Source organism: Durio zibethinus, chromosome 4 (assembly GCF_047325235.1).
Source record: "Durio zibethinus cultivar Kanyao isolate XHJ-2024 chromosome 4, ASM4732523v1, whole genome shotgun sequence".
Classification (NCBI taxonomy): domain Eukaryota; kingdom Viridiplantae; phylum Streptophyta; class Magnoliopsida; order Malvales; family Malvaceae; genus Durio; species Durio zibethinus.
This window is the reverse complement of record NC_143165.1, coordinates 1026844-1040070: the sequence shown is the minus strand read 5'-3', so window position 1 is coordinate 1040070 and position 13227 is coordinate 1026844. Positions and strand designations below refer to the sequence as shown.

Genomic DNA, 13227 nt, shown 5'->3' with positions numbered 1-13227 from the left:
CGACCATTTGTCTCGACGATACCTACTAAAAAACGTATGGAATCGAATCCTCGCATCTTCCAAAATCATTAAACAAAAACCATAGACTCCAACATGATGAACATCTAGCTTGGAAGTTAGATATCGTAAGATCATGGCTGTTTGGTAACACTAATTGTATAAGCTTTGCAACAAGCAGCCGGCTGAATCATGCCAATCAAATGCAAAAAATAAAATTGGCTGTCAAATAGTCCTGTATTTTTATTTACATATATAAATTATGAAGAAACAATAGAAATTTGTTGAATATTAAAATTATTGTTGCCATTAGCCCATTAACATGGAAAAATGCATTACAAGAACAACCCCCTTGCTACTTCCCTTCTAAGGAGACCAGATTAAGTTACATTATACACCTAGGCCATTGCTCTATATGAATTTTACATTACATATATTGAAAGAAAGAAGGAATTATATGATAAAAAGTGAGGAAAGAAATTACCCTAGTTCAGTGCTGGCTGATTTCTTGGATGGCCGAGGGCGAGGATGCGGAGTTATTGGTCTCACCACCGGCAGTATGTGACTTGATATATGAACGGGCAACATCCAACATCAACTCCACCTCTTTCTTGTACTACACAGAAAGATGGCAAAAATATTAAATTCAACCTCTTCGAAAAAGTTTTCAGAGAATGGAATTCATGAATATGATCAGTGAAGATGGTCCACTATACTAACCTCATTGATAGCGCCTGACCTAATTTTCGATTGCATCACACACCATTTCTTAAAATGTGCACCTGTATTGAAACACCACCTTAGTATAATTCATTGACGATCAGACAAAGAAAATATAATGTTCCAAACTAGGACACTTTAATGGGAAAGGATCCACTCCAATGTCCGTTACTTTCATCATAGACTGACAAATGTACTTTTATATAACTCGAGGGTCAAACTTTGTTCGCTTTGTTTTCTGTTTTTTAATTAGTTTTCATCTATCTCTAACTCTATTTAAGGCCATTAAAATTCTTAAAATTCTATCATAGACTAACTTCAATGTACACTAATCACCTTAGAATAAAGTAGCGGACGTCTTTATTACTTTAATGAAGACTGTCAAGAGTTAAACTTCATGTTGTGGTATATTGAAAACCATGGATGGGACATAAGTCTCTTCTTTTCTCTTCTTCCTTCATCTTTTGCGGTAAAGGACGGGATTGAAAGACCATTTCTCAATAATAGTTCTATTAGGAGTACAACTAAAGCGGGAAAATGTTGTCAAGAGATGTGTCCAAAGGGACACACCCTAGCAACTAGAACTTAAAGACTCCAATTTGGAGGTCTCAGATTAAATCATGTGAAGGGACGAGTGTGATTTTATGGGATGGGAGAGGGTTACCTCCCTATGTGTGGCCCAAGAACCAATACATCTCGATATGTACTGTAAAAAGGTTGTCAAGAGATAAAAGCCAACAGAAAACTTACCCACTTTTATGTCTAAAATAGAAGAATTTTCACCATTGTTCTCTGCACACCATCGACAATGAACCTGATTCAGCAAAAATAAAATGATGTCACTGATAATCTAGAAGCTAAAAATAAATAATAGCACAAAAACATGAGATATAATCATCCTCAACACACACACACACACACACACATGTATATAATTCTTCCTAGAGGTTAGAAATGTTACTCAAACTGAACCCAAATTTCTTAAAACACCAAACTGTTCATACCATATGGTATATACAGCATATTATGATATAATATCCAAGAATATAAGCCATCAATACTATTTTGGTCCAAACTTCATTGTACATAATGGCAAGAAAATGACCTGCAATATGGGTTTCCTTGTAGCTGAAAGATCTGGCCACTCATTTAAATATCTGATGCTATAACAGACTACATAGCACATATAGTCGTGGGAGAGCCTTTGCCCCTTGGTTTGCCTTCTTTTATTCCCCGCTTTATATCAGCTAGGGAATAACAGGCAATGCTAGAAGGTAGGTAACAGAGTATGACCAATACCACTAAGGGTGATATGCAGGCAAGTAGATGAACAAAAACATGCAAGAAAAGCCAGCAAGTGGACTAATGTCCCAATTCAAAAGGAAAATGCCTTCCGCAATGAGCTGCAATTTCCCTCTTGATAGAACTTAGGTGATGATATGTTTTGGGCTTTTCATTTGGGGCAGCTGAGCTGATGAGCATCCATAATTCTGATGTTAGTTATGATTGCAGTACATATCTCTGTTGATACAGATACAAAATACATATGGTAGTACCAATGATTTCAGCAAGAGGTTAATCTGTTCCTATCAGAGCCAAACATCAATTTCTTTTCCTCAAATTACAGGACAATAAATGGAGGAGGATGTTGTAATAAATAACCATCCATAGTTATCTGTGATGTTTGTTAGGGTCAGAGGTTAATTTATTTATTCATTGCAGTGAGAGGAATTTTATCAACCAGAAAACAATAAGAGAGAAGCAAAATATTAATTGCAGAACCCCTGACAAGACCACAGCCGACAGGGGCCCTGCACAGTGCACACAACAAAGTGCCTGTGGGATCTATAACAATATATTTCAAACCCAGAAGCAATATGTCCGGCTGTTACATACCTCAAAGTTGGACCCAAATGGAACATCATGTGCCTGTTGTACAGTTTCAAAAACCTACATGAAGAGAGAAATTGACTTAATTCAATTAAATGAAACAAACATAGAATCTGCAATAGAATCTGAAGAAAGATGCAAAAAAGGCATATCTATCACAAGCAATGAATTTTTTGACGAAGAAAGTGAGGCAACTTTATACTAAAAAGAATAGTAAAAGCTACTACCAATGTTATTATTGAATAAGAATTGACAGAATGGATGAGCAAAGAGGTCATACAAGCTTTTTCTTATCTGCTGATAAAACAGAATGCTGATACTCTGTCATGGCAGTGTCTGGAGGGCACATGGGACTGTTACAAATGGATCTGAATGTTATCTCTCTCACCTGACCATCATATTCATCTGCAGCATGCCACTGTCCCATCTGAAAGTAGCATAGGAGAGTGAGTACAAACTTCCAATTCATCCAACTAGAGAGGAAAAAAATCTTGGGAAGATTAACACTAATTTCTATGAGTGAAAAGAGGTCAAGTGCATACCATCCAAAATTTTGGAGATGTTTAACCAATTTCTATGAGTGAAAAGAGGTCAAGTTCATAGCATCCAAAATTTTGGAGATGTTTAAAGCGAGTAACAGTTATTTGAATTTTTCAGCCTTTTGTATCCATTCCCAGTTAAAACTCAACAATCACATTTTACAAATAAATACCAATGCTTTTAAGACTTGAGCATATAAGCATAAAATGCACAATAAAACAAAAGGCATATTTAACAGAATAAGCATGGAGGAATACTAAAATGATCTTAGGCTTACTGTAAGATTTGTATCCTTCCGTGCTGACCGATATTCATTTGTGAAACTAGAGTCATCACTTAATAATAAATTCAAAAACTGCTCGGCGGTGCATGGAAATACATCCTGCAGGAAACATTTGTGAATCACGTATATACCAATTCACAATATAATAAACGAAGGCAGGAAAAGGGATGATGTATACATTGTAGATACCAACAAGAACCTCTTCTTTGATAAAAACTTGTAGTTTTTCACTTTTAGATGCATTATCTTCGGGAGCCTTAGCTTGCCTTCTACTACCTCTAATAGAGCTACTATGTGCACGCAATGCTGATTCTTCTCTCTCCTACATATCATCCAAATATAGCAAATAAAAAGTTGCTTCATTTGATCAATCAGTTCAGAGGGAAAAAAAGTTAAGAATAAATACAAGCAAGCAAGGCTAACACCAGAAACAAAGGTATTATTATGGATCAAATGGTGCACTTCTTCTCCTAGAAGTATAGCATCAACGATTATCCACGCTAATATTTTATATTTGCTAAATAATGCAATATTTTGAAAAAAATTCCCTACATTTATATTAAGTTAGATAAAAGAAAGGAGGTGAGTCAACATTACTTCAAACAAATTAACAAGGGTTTCCACTACATGTTGGCATGCCCTACGAAAAGGATCTTTCTCTGTTGGTCATCCATGAATAATTACAGTCAAAATAAACCAATTCAACCAAAAAATTATCAGTTAAAACCATAATTGACAAAGTTCAGCAATTCTTTGAGTTCCTTGAAGTACAAAATCTTCAAATCTTCACATAGGTTTCCTTTACATAATTGAATAATTTTTCTAGCTTTTACTTGAAGGAAACAATTTGAGGACACAAAAGCAAGTGGCAAAAGCAACAAATAAAGGAGCTTTTGTTTTATTTGCATTCACAACCAATTATATCCACCCATCACATTCTCATTAATACGCCTATATAACCTCTATTCCTGAGTAGTTGAAACACATAATTGAGGCATCTCACAGGTTGGACAGTGCCCCCTAGACACTATATTACATCATTCAGTTAAGGACTTCTTTTTACCATTCAGCTTTCACAATCTCTACAGCCATATATTCCCAGCATGTTTTTGCCTCTTTTACATTTTTCAACCTACTCCTCACAGTACAGTCCAGCATTTCCCTACTCCTTAGCCTATAAATAATTATATACTGCACTAACATTTTCCAATTTCCTATCTTCTTTACCACCTTACTTTCTTGAGCTCCCAGAGTACAGCAAACTTCTCCTCTCCAACCCACTCTACTGCACAACTCTTCAGTTTTCACCCAATTTTCAATCAAGTACCTATTACAGAATAAAGTACCTATATATGGCTTCTTCAAAATGTATTGGCGACTAAATTCTCTTCTCTCTCTCTCTCTCAGCAGATGGTGAAAACAATGTGAATAAGATTGTTTCAAATTCAATACTAAATGAATATTAAATGCCCCTTGTTTGGGCAGTAAGAAAAGCTTTTGCCTATAAATTTTGCTGTTTCTTAGGATGAGAAGAGAACTAATGTTTCTTGCCATATCAAAATGATAATCAAATAATCCAGACTAAAGTTCAGCAATAAGTTAACAATAAAACAAAAGAACCAAAGAGTAATTGACATATCACAGAGCACAAGCAAGAAAACCTTCTTCTCAGCTTCCAACATTGCATGGTAGGTCTTTTCTGCACGCTGTAATGCTCTTAGTGCATGGTTCCTGTTCCAAAATGATGCAAATTTATACCTGACTCTACCTGAAATCGGCAAAAGAAAAATACCAGCAACATAAACACGCCTTTACTCAATTCATTCTAAAACCATAATCTTACTCTTGCAAAATGGGATTCTTCCTAATGATGTACTAAACTAACTTGATCTTTGAAAGAAAAGATCTCTGAATCCATAACTGAATAAAGAGGGGAAAAAACCCCTAGTGTATAAGACATCAATCTGTATAAATGACCTTAAGCACCAGTAATTTAAATGATAAAGAAGAGTGTTCCTTCAGAATGTAAAATCAGTGCATCTTTCTTTAATGCAACCAAAAGAAAGAAAAAAGTATTTTTTTTATTCTGGAAAATAATATTGAGCAGAAAATGCAAAACAACCATCAAAATCAGATTTATAAGAAATAATAAAGAAAAAAAAATGTTGTTATTTATATTCAGCAGTAGTATCTTTTAACCACATTTAAGTATTTTTCATCTGCCAAGAAACCACCCCGTGATTGGTAGACAAACCATTTTGACAGCACTTCAACACCAAAGTGGTACACAAACTTGCAGCAAAGGCAGGAGAGAAATAAGCATTGGTTAAGTATTTTGTCAAACAACTAGCCACGACAACAAATTGTTGGAAAGTGGGAAATTATGGCATTTCATGATACACATGAACCTTGCATGTAATCAAGGTTCTAACTGAAGGAGAAACTTTTCAGAAGCTTCAAGCTTCTGAGGTCTAGAGAATCTTATATTTATTCTTCATTATTACTTAGAAGCTAAAATAAGAAATATTAAAAACCAGGATCAAAATTTTTTATTAGAAATGCAAATAGGAAGAGAAAACTCTTGTCCTGAAAAATGTAGACCTAATATAAACTTAGGTTAAACTGCAAGCACCAAATGTCAGAAAGGATGCAGTAATAAATAACAGATGAAGTTTTCAAAAACACAATGAAAGATCTCTAAATGCCACTATAGAAACTAAATATAAACAGGTTGTACCAAACATGATTGCATGATAAGCACATAACCTACTACACCACCAAGAAAAACTGCTGTACAAACCAAAGACCTGTATTCCCCTTATAATACGACAGTGGATGAGCTCCACACATAAATTCAATCATTCCATGTTCTAACACACTCACTTTCATAGTGCAGAATGTTTTCCATATGATACATTTTCTATCAGATTCAATCTTTCCAAAAGTAAGAAACACCAAAGAATCCCAGTTCAGTGAGCCCAAGGGTGAGCCAAAACTATATTTGGTTGCAGGTATGAGGTATGCATAAGTATTGCCATGGTTGAAAAGTAAAGTCCACAAAGGCTTAGACAAGTAGAAGCCGGACGGGTTAAACATCCAACCTAAAACTAATAGATAAAGGTGGAGAGGTCCAACCTGAATATAAAGCCATAGCACACTTTAAAGAGCCAATGTGAGATAACACCACTTAATAGCTATTAGTTGAATAAACTAAAGGATGTATTACTAGCCCACATTTTGTACCATGTTGATGGTAAAAAAGCAATACCAAAGGTATAATGCTCAAGCTTCCAAGCATTTAGGATAAAGAATTTAGTCACTCACCATCAGGGCTCCCTAATGGAGGTACGCCATGCCCACCAGCACCCATCCGAAGAATAATTGTTATTGCAGGATTAATGAATGCATGCTGACTCCTACGAATCTGCATAAAACAAAAACACATGTAATCATTTCAAATAATTCTTTTTATGTCACGAAACTAACTTTAAGAAGTTCTGATCAGAAGAAGAACAAAGTATACCTCATCTATATCACCGAATGGTATTACCACCTGTTATGTAAACAAAAACTGTTAAGATTTGAAACACTGAACCTATATTTTCATTTTGTAATACCATAAGAGGTGTCAAATCTATACAATTTCTTTTACCATCTTTGTATAGTTTACTCTTTTTTTCCCCTTAAGAAGGAGGATAAGGAGATTTTTATGTGTAAAAGTCTACATATCTCTGGATAGAGCTGTTAGTAAACTCACTATTAATTTAAGCATATCTTATGAAGAGGTTACCAAAATTTAATAGAATAAACCTTGGTAAAGTATGCACCAAAATGGCAAGCTAACCTTCATTTGTTTGGAGAACACATTAGAATGGAAACAGATGTGCCATGCAGAAACATACATACGACCATGGTACAAGAATGACCTCTCAAGTGCACATGAATAACTATGTGCCACAACCTGAAAGAAATCATCTATTTGTTAACCTGCTGCTCGAAGTGATGAAATGGGGTGGCCAAGAACTCCTATTTGTTACTCTAACCGTATGATGCCTAATTTATTTATAAATAGTTCTTGCTAGAAATACATTTTTATGAGACTTACCTCATCAGGAAGGAGGTTAAATATTGTCTGTAAAGGCCCTGGCTTTTGATGAACCACGGTAGGCCCTCGTTTATCTAAAGTAATCCTTCTTCGAGCATTAGCTCCAGCATATCCATTTATACCCCTGTCAATAAAAGCTTTCAAACGATTCAATGATATATAGGTACAATAAACATAATTCCCCCAGTATTTTTCATTAACTGGATTAACACAGGAAACAAAAACTAGAATAATTTAACACAATTATTTTTGTTTTAAGTGTGTGTGTGTATCAGAAGCTGCAAGTTATACCTGGAAGAATTCAGAGGGAGTTTTATTGTTTTAATATGTAGACAAACCTGAAAAGCAGTAAAGCCTTTTATTCATCTTGATAAGAAGTAAGAAATAATATAAAGAATCCAGAAAAATAAGATAAATACAGAACTTAGGAATAAAAGATCACCTGTCCAGATGGGCTATCTAATGTATGCCATACTGCGGTACTTTGACCTTCACTTTCAACTGGAACAGAAACTGAACCAAGAACAGCACTCTTCCAAATAATATCCCAGTCATATATTGTCACATTTATCTGCAAGAGAGTAAGAAGATTCTGTTAGACAAACCATGCCACATAGGAAAATAAAAAGGATTGTTAATGGAGGTGTCTTCATTTCTTTATCTTTTATAAATGCATCCTTCATTGAATTACTCTATCTCACTCTTTTTCTTATAATTATGCCATTCGCTACTCAAATTACAATAAATAAAGTTCCCTTTGATTACAATGCCAAGAATTAGGGAGAGGAATACTGACAAATAAATTATTAGGGACATTCATGTTAAATGGCTTTGAACAGCTACGATATAATCACAATATGTTGCAGCAACTTGGTAAAAACAAGCGAATGTAAAATTGGTAACCCAGGGATCTAAGTCTGATAGAAAATAGCTCCTTTAAAGCACAAATGATCCATAAAGAAATTTCGAACAATTTACATTAAAGCATGGTTGATATTCTTTATGTAAAAGCTCCATTAAGACAGAAATAAAAAGGTTTAAAGGGTGTTACATGTAGAGAAAGACAAAATAACAAAAGAGACCTGGTTTCTCACCACCAGGATGAGACTAGGCACATGAGCTTCTGCATAAAATGCATATCAAAGAATCTAAAAGAATGAAGAGTGCATTTTTTTAACAAGGCCCTAGTCTCTCTCCAACCCTTAGAAGAAAAAATTATTCAAACCATCATACATCTATGGGTTAAAACCATACTTCAAAAGCTGATAAGCATCTGGCAGTCCAAAAATACAATCAGTTTGCCTCAAGAATGACAACAAAATGTATATCAAAATAAGAAGACAAGAAAAATGCTGCTTGTTGGTGATAAAATAATTTGATTTAAATCAAAAGCACATGAAGTTAAGCTAAGCCAATGTGGGTGGCATACATGTTCCACAAAGAATGTAAACTGAAAATTGTCTGAATGCCTGTCTATAACAAGAATAAACTATAATGAAAACCTGAACAGGAAGCTCATCTACAGAGAAATTGAACTCCTCTCCCCACATTGGGTTTCTTGAACCAGGGATCATTGAACTGCAACAGGAACACAAGTAAATTCTTAAGAAAGAGGTATTGTTTATTTCTTATAAAAATACTTAAAAATAAGAGGACTTATGCGGAAGTACAAAGGTCTATATCTGGCCATTTCTGACTTCTCCAGATACAGCATGTTGGAAAGAACTGGAATGGTTATTCCTTCCAACTATATAATTTCAATAATTTAAGGCTCATACATGTATCACATATAAAGCTTCTCCGGTTCACCTAAACATCTATGAATATCACAGTCCCAAAGACCAAAGGATCCAAACAACAAAAACAACTCCGTCTTTTAGCCCTCAGTCCTTAACTCTTTCACTAGTTTTACTTCATATGCATTCCCTATCTCTGTTCTTAAGCCTAAAGATTTCAGACGAATTTCCATGCACCATAGTTGAAATTTCATCAACCCAATTTGAATGAGGAAAATCATGCACGCATGTATAATGCAGAAGGCTAAGGACTTTACTTGTTCCCAAATTTGAACTATTATTAAGTACTACAGGCCACTTTCTTTTTTGTTGGAAGATCGCCCTTGTTGTTTACGTATAAATACCACATAAGCGTTTTCAAGAATTTAGTAACCATGTCAATCTGCAAGCAAGAATGCCATTGCCATGGAATATCCTTTACCAAAAGCCTTAGACTCTTAATCATAACCTACCATACATGCAAAATCTAAATAAACACTACAAACATAAAAGTGCCACAATTTGAAAGAAGAATCATGAGCCTTTATGATATAAAGGTTACCCCCCCCCCCAAAAAAAAAAAAAAAAAACTCTAGCTATCTATTTTCCTTTATAACACTAACCTCAAATACAAATGTCGCTGTTCCCTTAAAGAACTAAAAATGTAACTATAAACCTAAAAATCTTGAACAAACAAAAATTCTGAAAGGTAAAGTTAAAAAATAAATTCAAAAAATCCTCATGATCCAGTAACCGGTAAGTGGCAACCATAAGTGCTCTAAAGCCAAAATAAACCAAAGTACCCTTATGATGGTAATAACCATAAGAAGGAAAAAAAAAGGTACTATGTTATTATTATGCAAGCAAAATGTTACTTTTCCCAGTAAGTGCTTCTCATGTATGCTACTTGTAGAGCTTACTTATAATCATAAAAAACTAAAACTTAAAATGAACAAATATTGCTAAAAAAGTCAGAAGTCATCAACCTTAAGAAACTCACAATGAAAAAAAAAAAAAAAACAACTAACCTGAATCTCTTTTCAGAAACACAAGTAATGATGGCATAAGGATCTGATGTGCCATTCAAGTTTGCACCAATGAGATTCTTAGCTGCCAGCAATTCCACCTTAAAAAGAAAACAAACAGAATCTCATTTCAGATTCAAAACATGACTCATTACATGAAATAAAATCCCAAATTACCTTGATTAGATATGGAGAATTGGTCTGAAGATCTCCCTTCAACTGGACCATCTACAAAATAAGTGCACAACTGCATGTCAAAGAAGTGGAAAATTACTCCGTGAAGAGACCACACACAACATTTTGTACTACAATAGAATAAGATAGAAAATGTTCATGTTTACATATGGCATTGAGTTAAACAGCTATAGCAGTGCATTTAATGGATGGCACCAAAATTACATCATATATATTTTTAACGGACAGTATCATATAAACCAAAAAGTGTGTGGTGCCAAGCAGAGAGATTGTTTTGTCCTTCATTAGAGAAAACTCCAACAACCATCAATTTCTCATCTTGTTGGAAATTTTACCAGCAATAAATAACAGCCAACATAACAAGAAGAAACTAAGCAATTTTCTGGTATATAGGGATCATATTGCACAAATTTACTCTATTCAACACCATATTGCCTAAAAAAAATCTATAAAATTCCACATAAACAGAGACTAATAAAAAAACAATTCACAGAAAAGGACCCTTTTATTCTAAAAAATGTGCACACAATATATATTCCATTAATAATCAAATAAAACCCCCCAGCAAAAAAAAAAGAAAAAGAAAAAAGAAAACCCACTGAGAAAATTATCACAAAATAAGGAAAATGAATTGAACTTCATTTAAAAAATCTAACAGCAAGGGCTTAAAATTTACATTAATAAAAAGGGAAGAATTCAAGATAAATAGGAAAAAAAAAAGTTCAATTCTTACTTATCAAGGAAAAAAGATTAAAAAAACTTCACTCAGAAACCAAAACTAACAAAATTAAGGAATAAGTAAATAAATTGACGTTGACTAATGCCATTAGTAACACCCAAAAAAACCAAAACACAAACCCTAAAAAAAGGACGCGAATTTGCCTTCACTCAATGCCATCATCTACAAGAAAAATTCACAAACAAATAAAATTCACAAAAATAAAACCACAACAACCTAAAAACAAAAGTCAAAGGATTGACCTTGTCTTTATCGTCAAGAATTCCGTCCCCAGAATTCTCCACAAGCTGCGACCGATCACCACCATCGCCGCCGCCATCTCCGCCTCGGAATGTAAAAAGCCAATAAGAAACGATCACGAACACCGACGCGGCCACCGCCACTTTGATCTCCCACCACGACGGAACCAAATATTCCACCACCGCCTCCGCCGCCGCCGCCGACGACATTTCAATCATCATATATATATTTGCTTAAAATTTCCGCTTTGTTTATTGCCGTAATTATTATTTATATGAAATTACATTAAAAGAATTTAATCAACATTTTGGTTAGACATTGAAAGGGCTTTATATTAGGGTTCTTTGATTTGCAATTTTGTACAGACAAAAAAAAAAGTTAGAAAAAAGCATTTTTTTGGGACAGAGTCAAAGGTGAAGACCGTTGGAGGGTCGAAAGACTTGACATTTAACACCTGCAAAAAATCGTTATTAGATTTCGTAATGACGTAAATACCCTTACGTTTTTCCTAATTAAACAGAATGTATACCTGTTTGTTTTGTGGTTTTGGTGAGTTTGAGGGGTATTTTTGTTCGGTGAGTTTGAAAAATATAACATAGAAAAGTTAGTTTTCGCGTGAAATGGAGAGGAAGAGTTGATAGTTACGACTTTGATTATTAAAATGGATTTGATCGATTGATTTAATTTGGTTCGATTCATTTGATATGAATAATAATTACTTAAAAAATAATTTAATCAATTAATTTGATTATTTTTATATTTAAAATCAACAACAAAATCAATTAAATTAATAAAATTTTTAATATATTAAATAAATAATATATTTTTATTTATATCTATAATAATGATAAATATAAAATTGGTGGCAAATTTATAGGATGAGTCTTATTTGGTAAAAACTATTATAAAATTATTGTTCAAAATTAAAGATCATAAAAGAAATTTAGTTTTTTTTCAATCAAATTGATTGAATCAACTGACTTATTTTAATTCTATTATTTTTGATTAATTTTTATTAATTTTTAAGGAAGTCGATTAGTTTGGTTTATAATTTTTTTAAGATCGAATCAATTTTTATTCTGTATTGTTGGTTTTTAAAATCATTATTATAAGTTTTAAATTCTAATCATAAATGTAACTTATTTAATTGGCATGTGATTTAAGAAGCATTATATTTATCATTTGAACAATAATTTTTAGTATGAGTTATTTTATTTAAGTGTCCTTTTAATTTTACAACACAAATATATTTTAAATTTCCCACAACTTCTTAAATTTATTTGTACTAACAACAAAGAAAAAAAATATTGAATTTGAAGCTCTTGCAAACAAATGAAATCAAAAGTTTAAACAATTTTAAGAATCTTATTTGTTTTATTGTTATAGTAGAAAAGAAAATACAAATATGGACAATATCTAGAATATTATATGTGTATTCAAAGTTATAAATAAAATTAACAATGCTCACAAAGATTAGTACAATTGATAAGGATATGAGTTTTTTCTATATCAATTAAGATTAGAATTTTATAAAATGTTTTTCAAGAATAAAATTTTTATTCTTAACCTCATAATTTAAAATACGATATGGTAACATGAACACAATATAAAACTAAGATATGAAAATAATATGATTTAAAATTTTAATAATAATTATATATAAATTTAATATAATTAAAAAATATATTTCATATTTTCGTGTTAATATGAATTATGAT

The 13227-nt window shown here is 33.0% G+C and overlaps 1 protein-coding gene across 3 annotated transcripts; it reads right to left on the bottom strand.

Annotated features, from left to right (window-relative positions):
- Window positions 1–215: 215 nt before the first annotated feature.
- Window positions 216–11926, bottom strand: LOC111287396 (BAG-associated GRAM protein 1-like). Of its 3 annotated transcripts, none has more exons than XM_022877933.2 (18): window positions 11512–11926; window positions 10513–10563; window positions 10339–10436; window positions 9038–9113; window positions 7978–8106; window positions 7827–7873; window positions 7536–7659; window positions 7275–7391; window positions 6954–6983; window positions 6755–6854; window positions 5092–5198; window positions 3609–3752; window positions 3425–3529; window positions 2888–3034; window positions 2614–2667; window positions 1468–1531; window positions 718–779; window positions 216–613 (listed from the first exon to the last, which is right to left on the bottom strand). In XM_022877933.2, the coding sequence occupies exons 1-18, from the start codon at window positions 11728–11730 to the stop codon at window positions 488–490; spliced, it is 1800 nt and encodes a 599-aa protein (XP_022733668.2). In that variant the 5' UTR covers window positions 11731–11926; the 3' UTR covers window positions 216–487. The 3 variants fall into 3 exon arrangements, with proteins under 3 accessions (XP_022733668.2, XP_022733670.2, XP_022733669.2); XM_022877935.2 differs by having other exon boundaries at window positions 10513–10582; window positions 11512–11919; XM_022877934.2 differs by lacking the exon at window positions 7275–7391 and having other exon boundaries at window positions 11512–11919.
- Window positions 11927–13227: the final 1301 nt, after the last annotated feature.

Bases quoted from the DNA above. Each gene is read 5' to 3' on its own strand.
- LOC111287396 (XM_022877933.2), bottom strand. From the start codon at position 11,730: ATGATGATTGAAATGTCGTCGGCGGCGGCGGCGGAGGCGGTGGTGGAA. The intron at 7,392-7,535 runs GTAAGTCTCATA...GATTTCTTTCAG, and splicing joins TTAACCTCCTTCCTGATGAG to GTTGTGGCACATAGTTATTC. The intron at 3,530-3,608 runs GTATACATCATC...TGTTTCCTGCAG, and splicing joins TTCTTGTTGGTATCTACAAT to GATGTATTTCCATGCACCGC.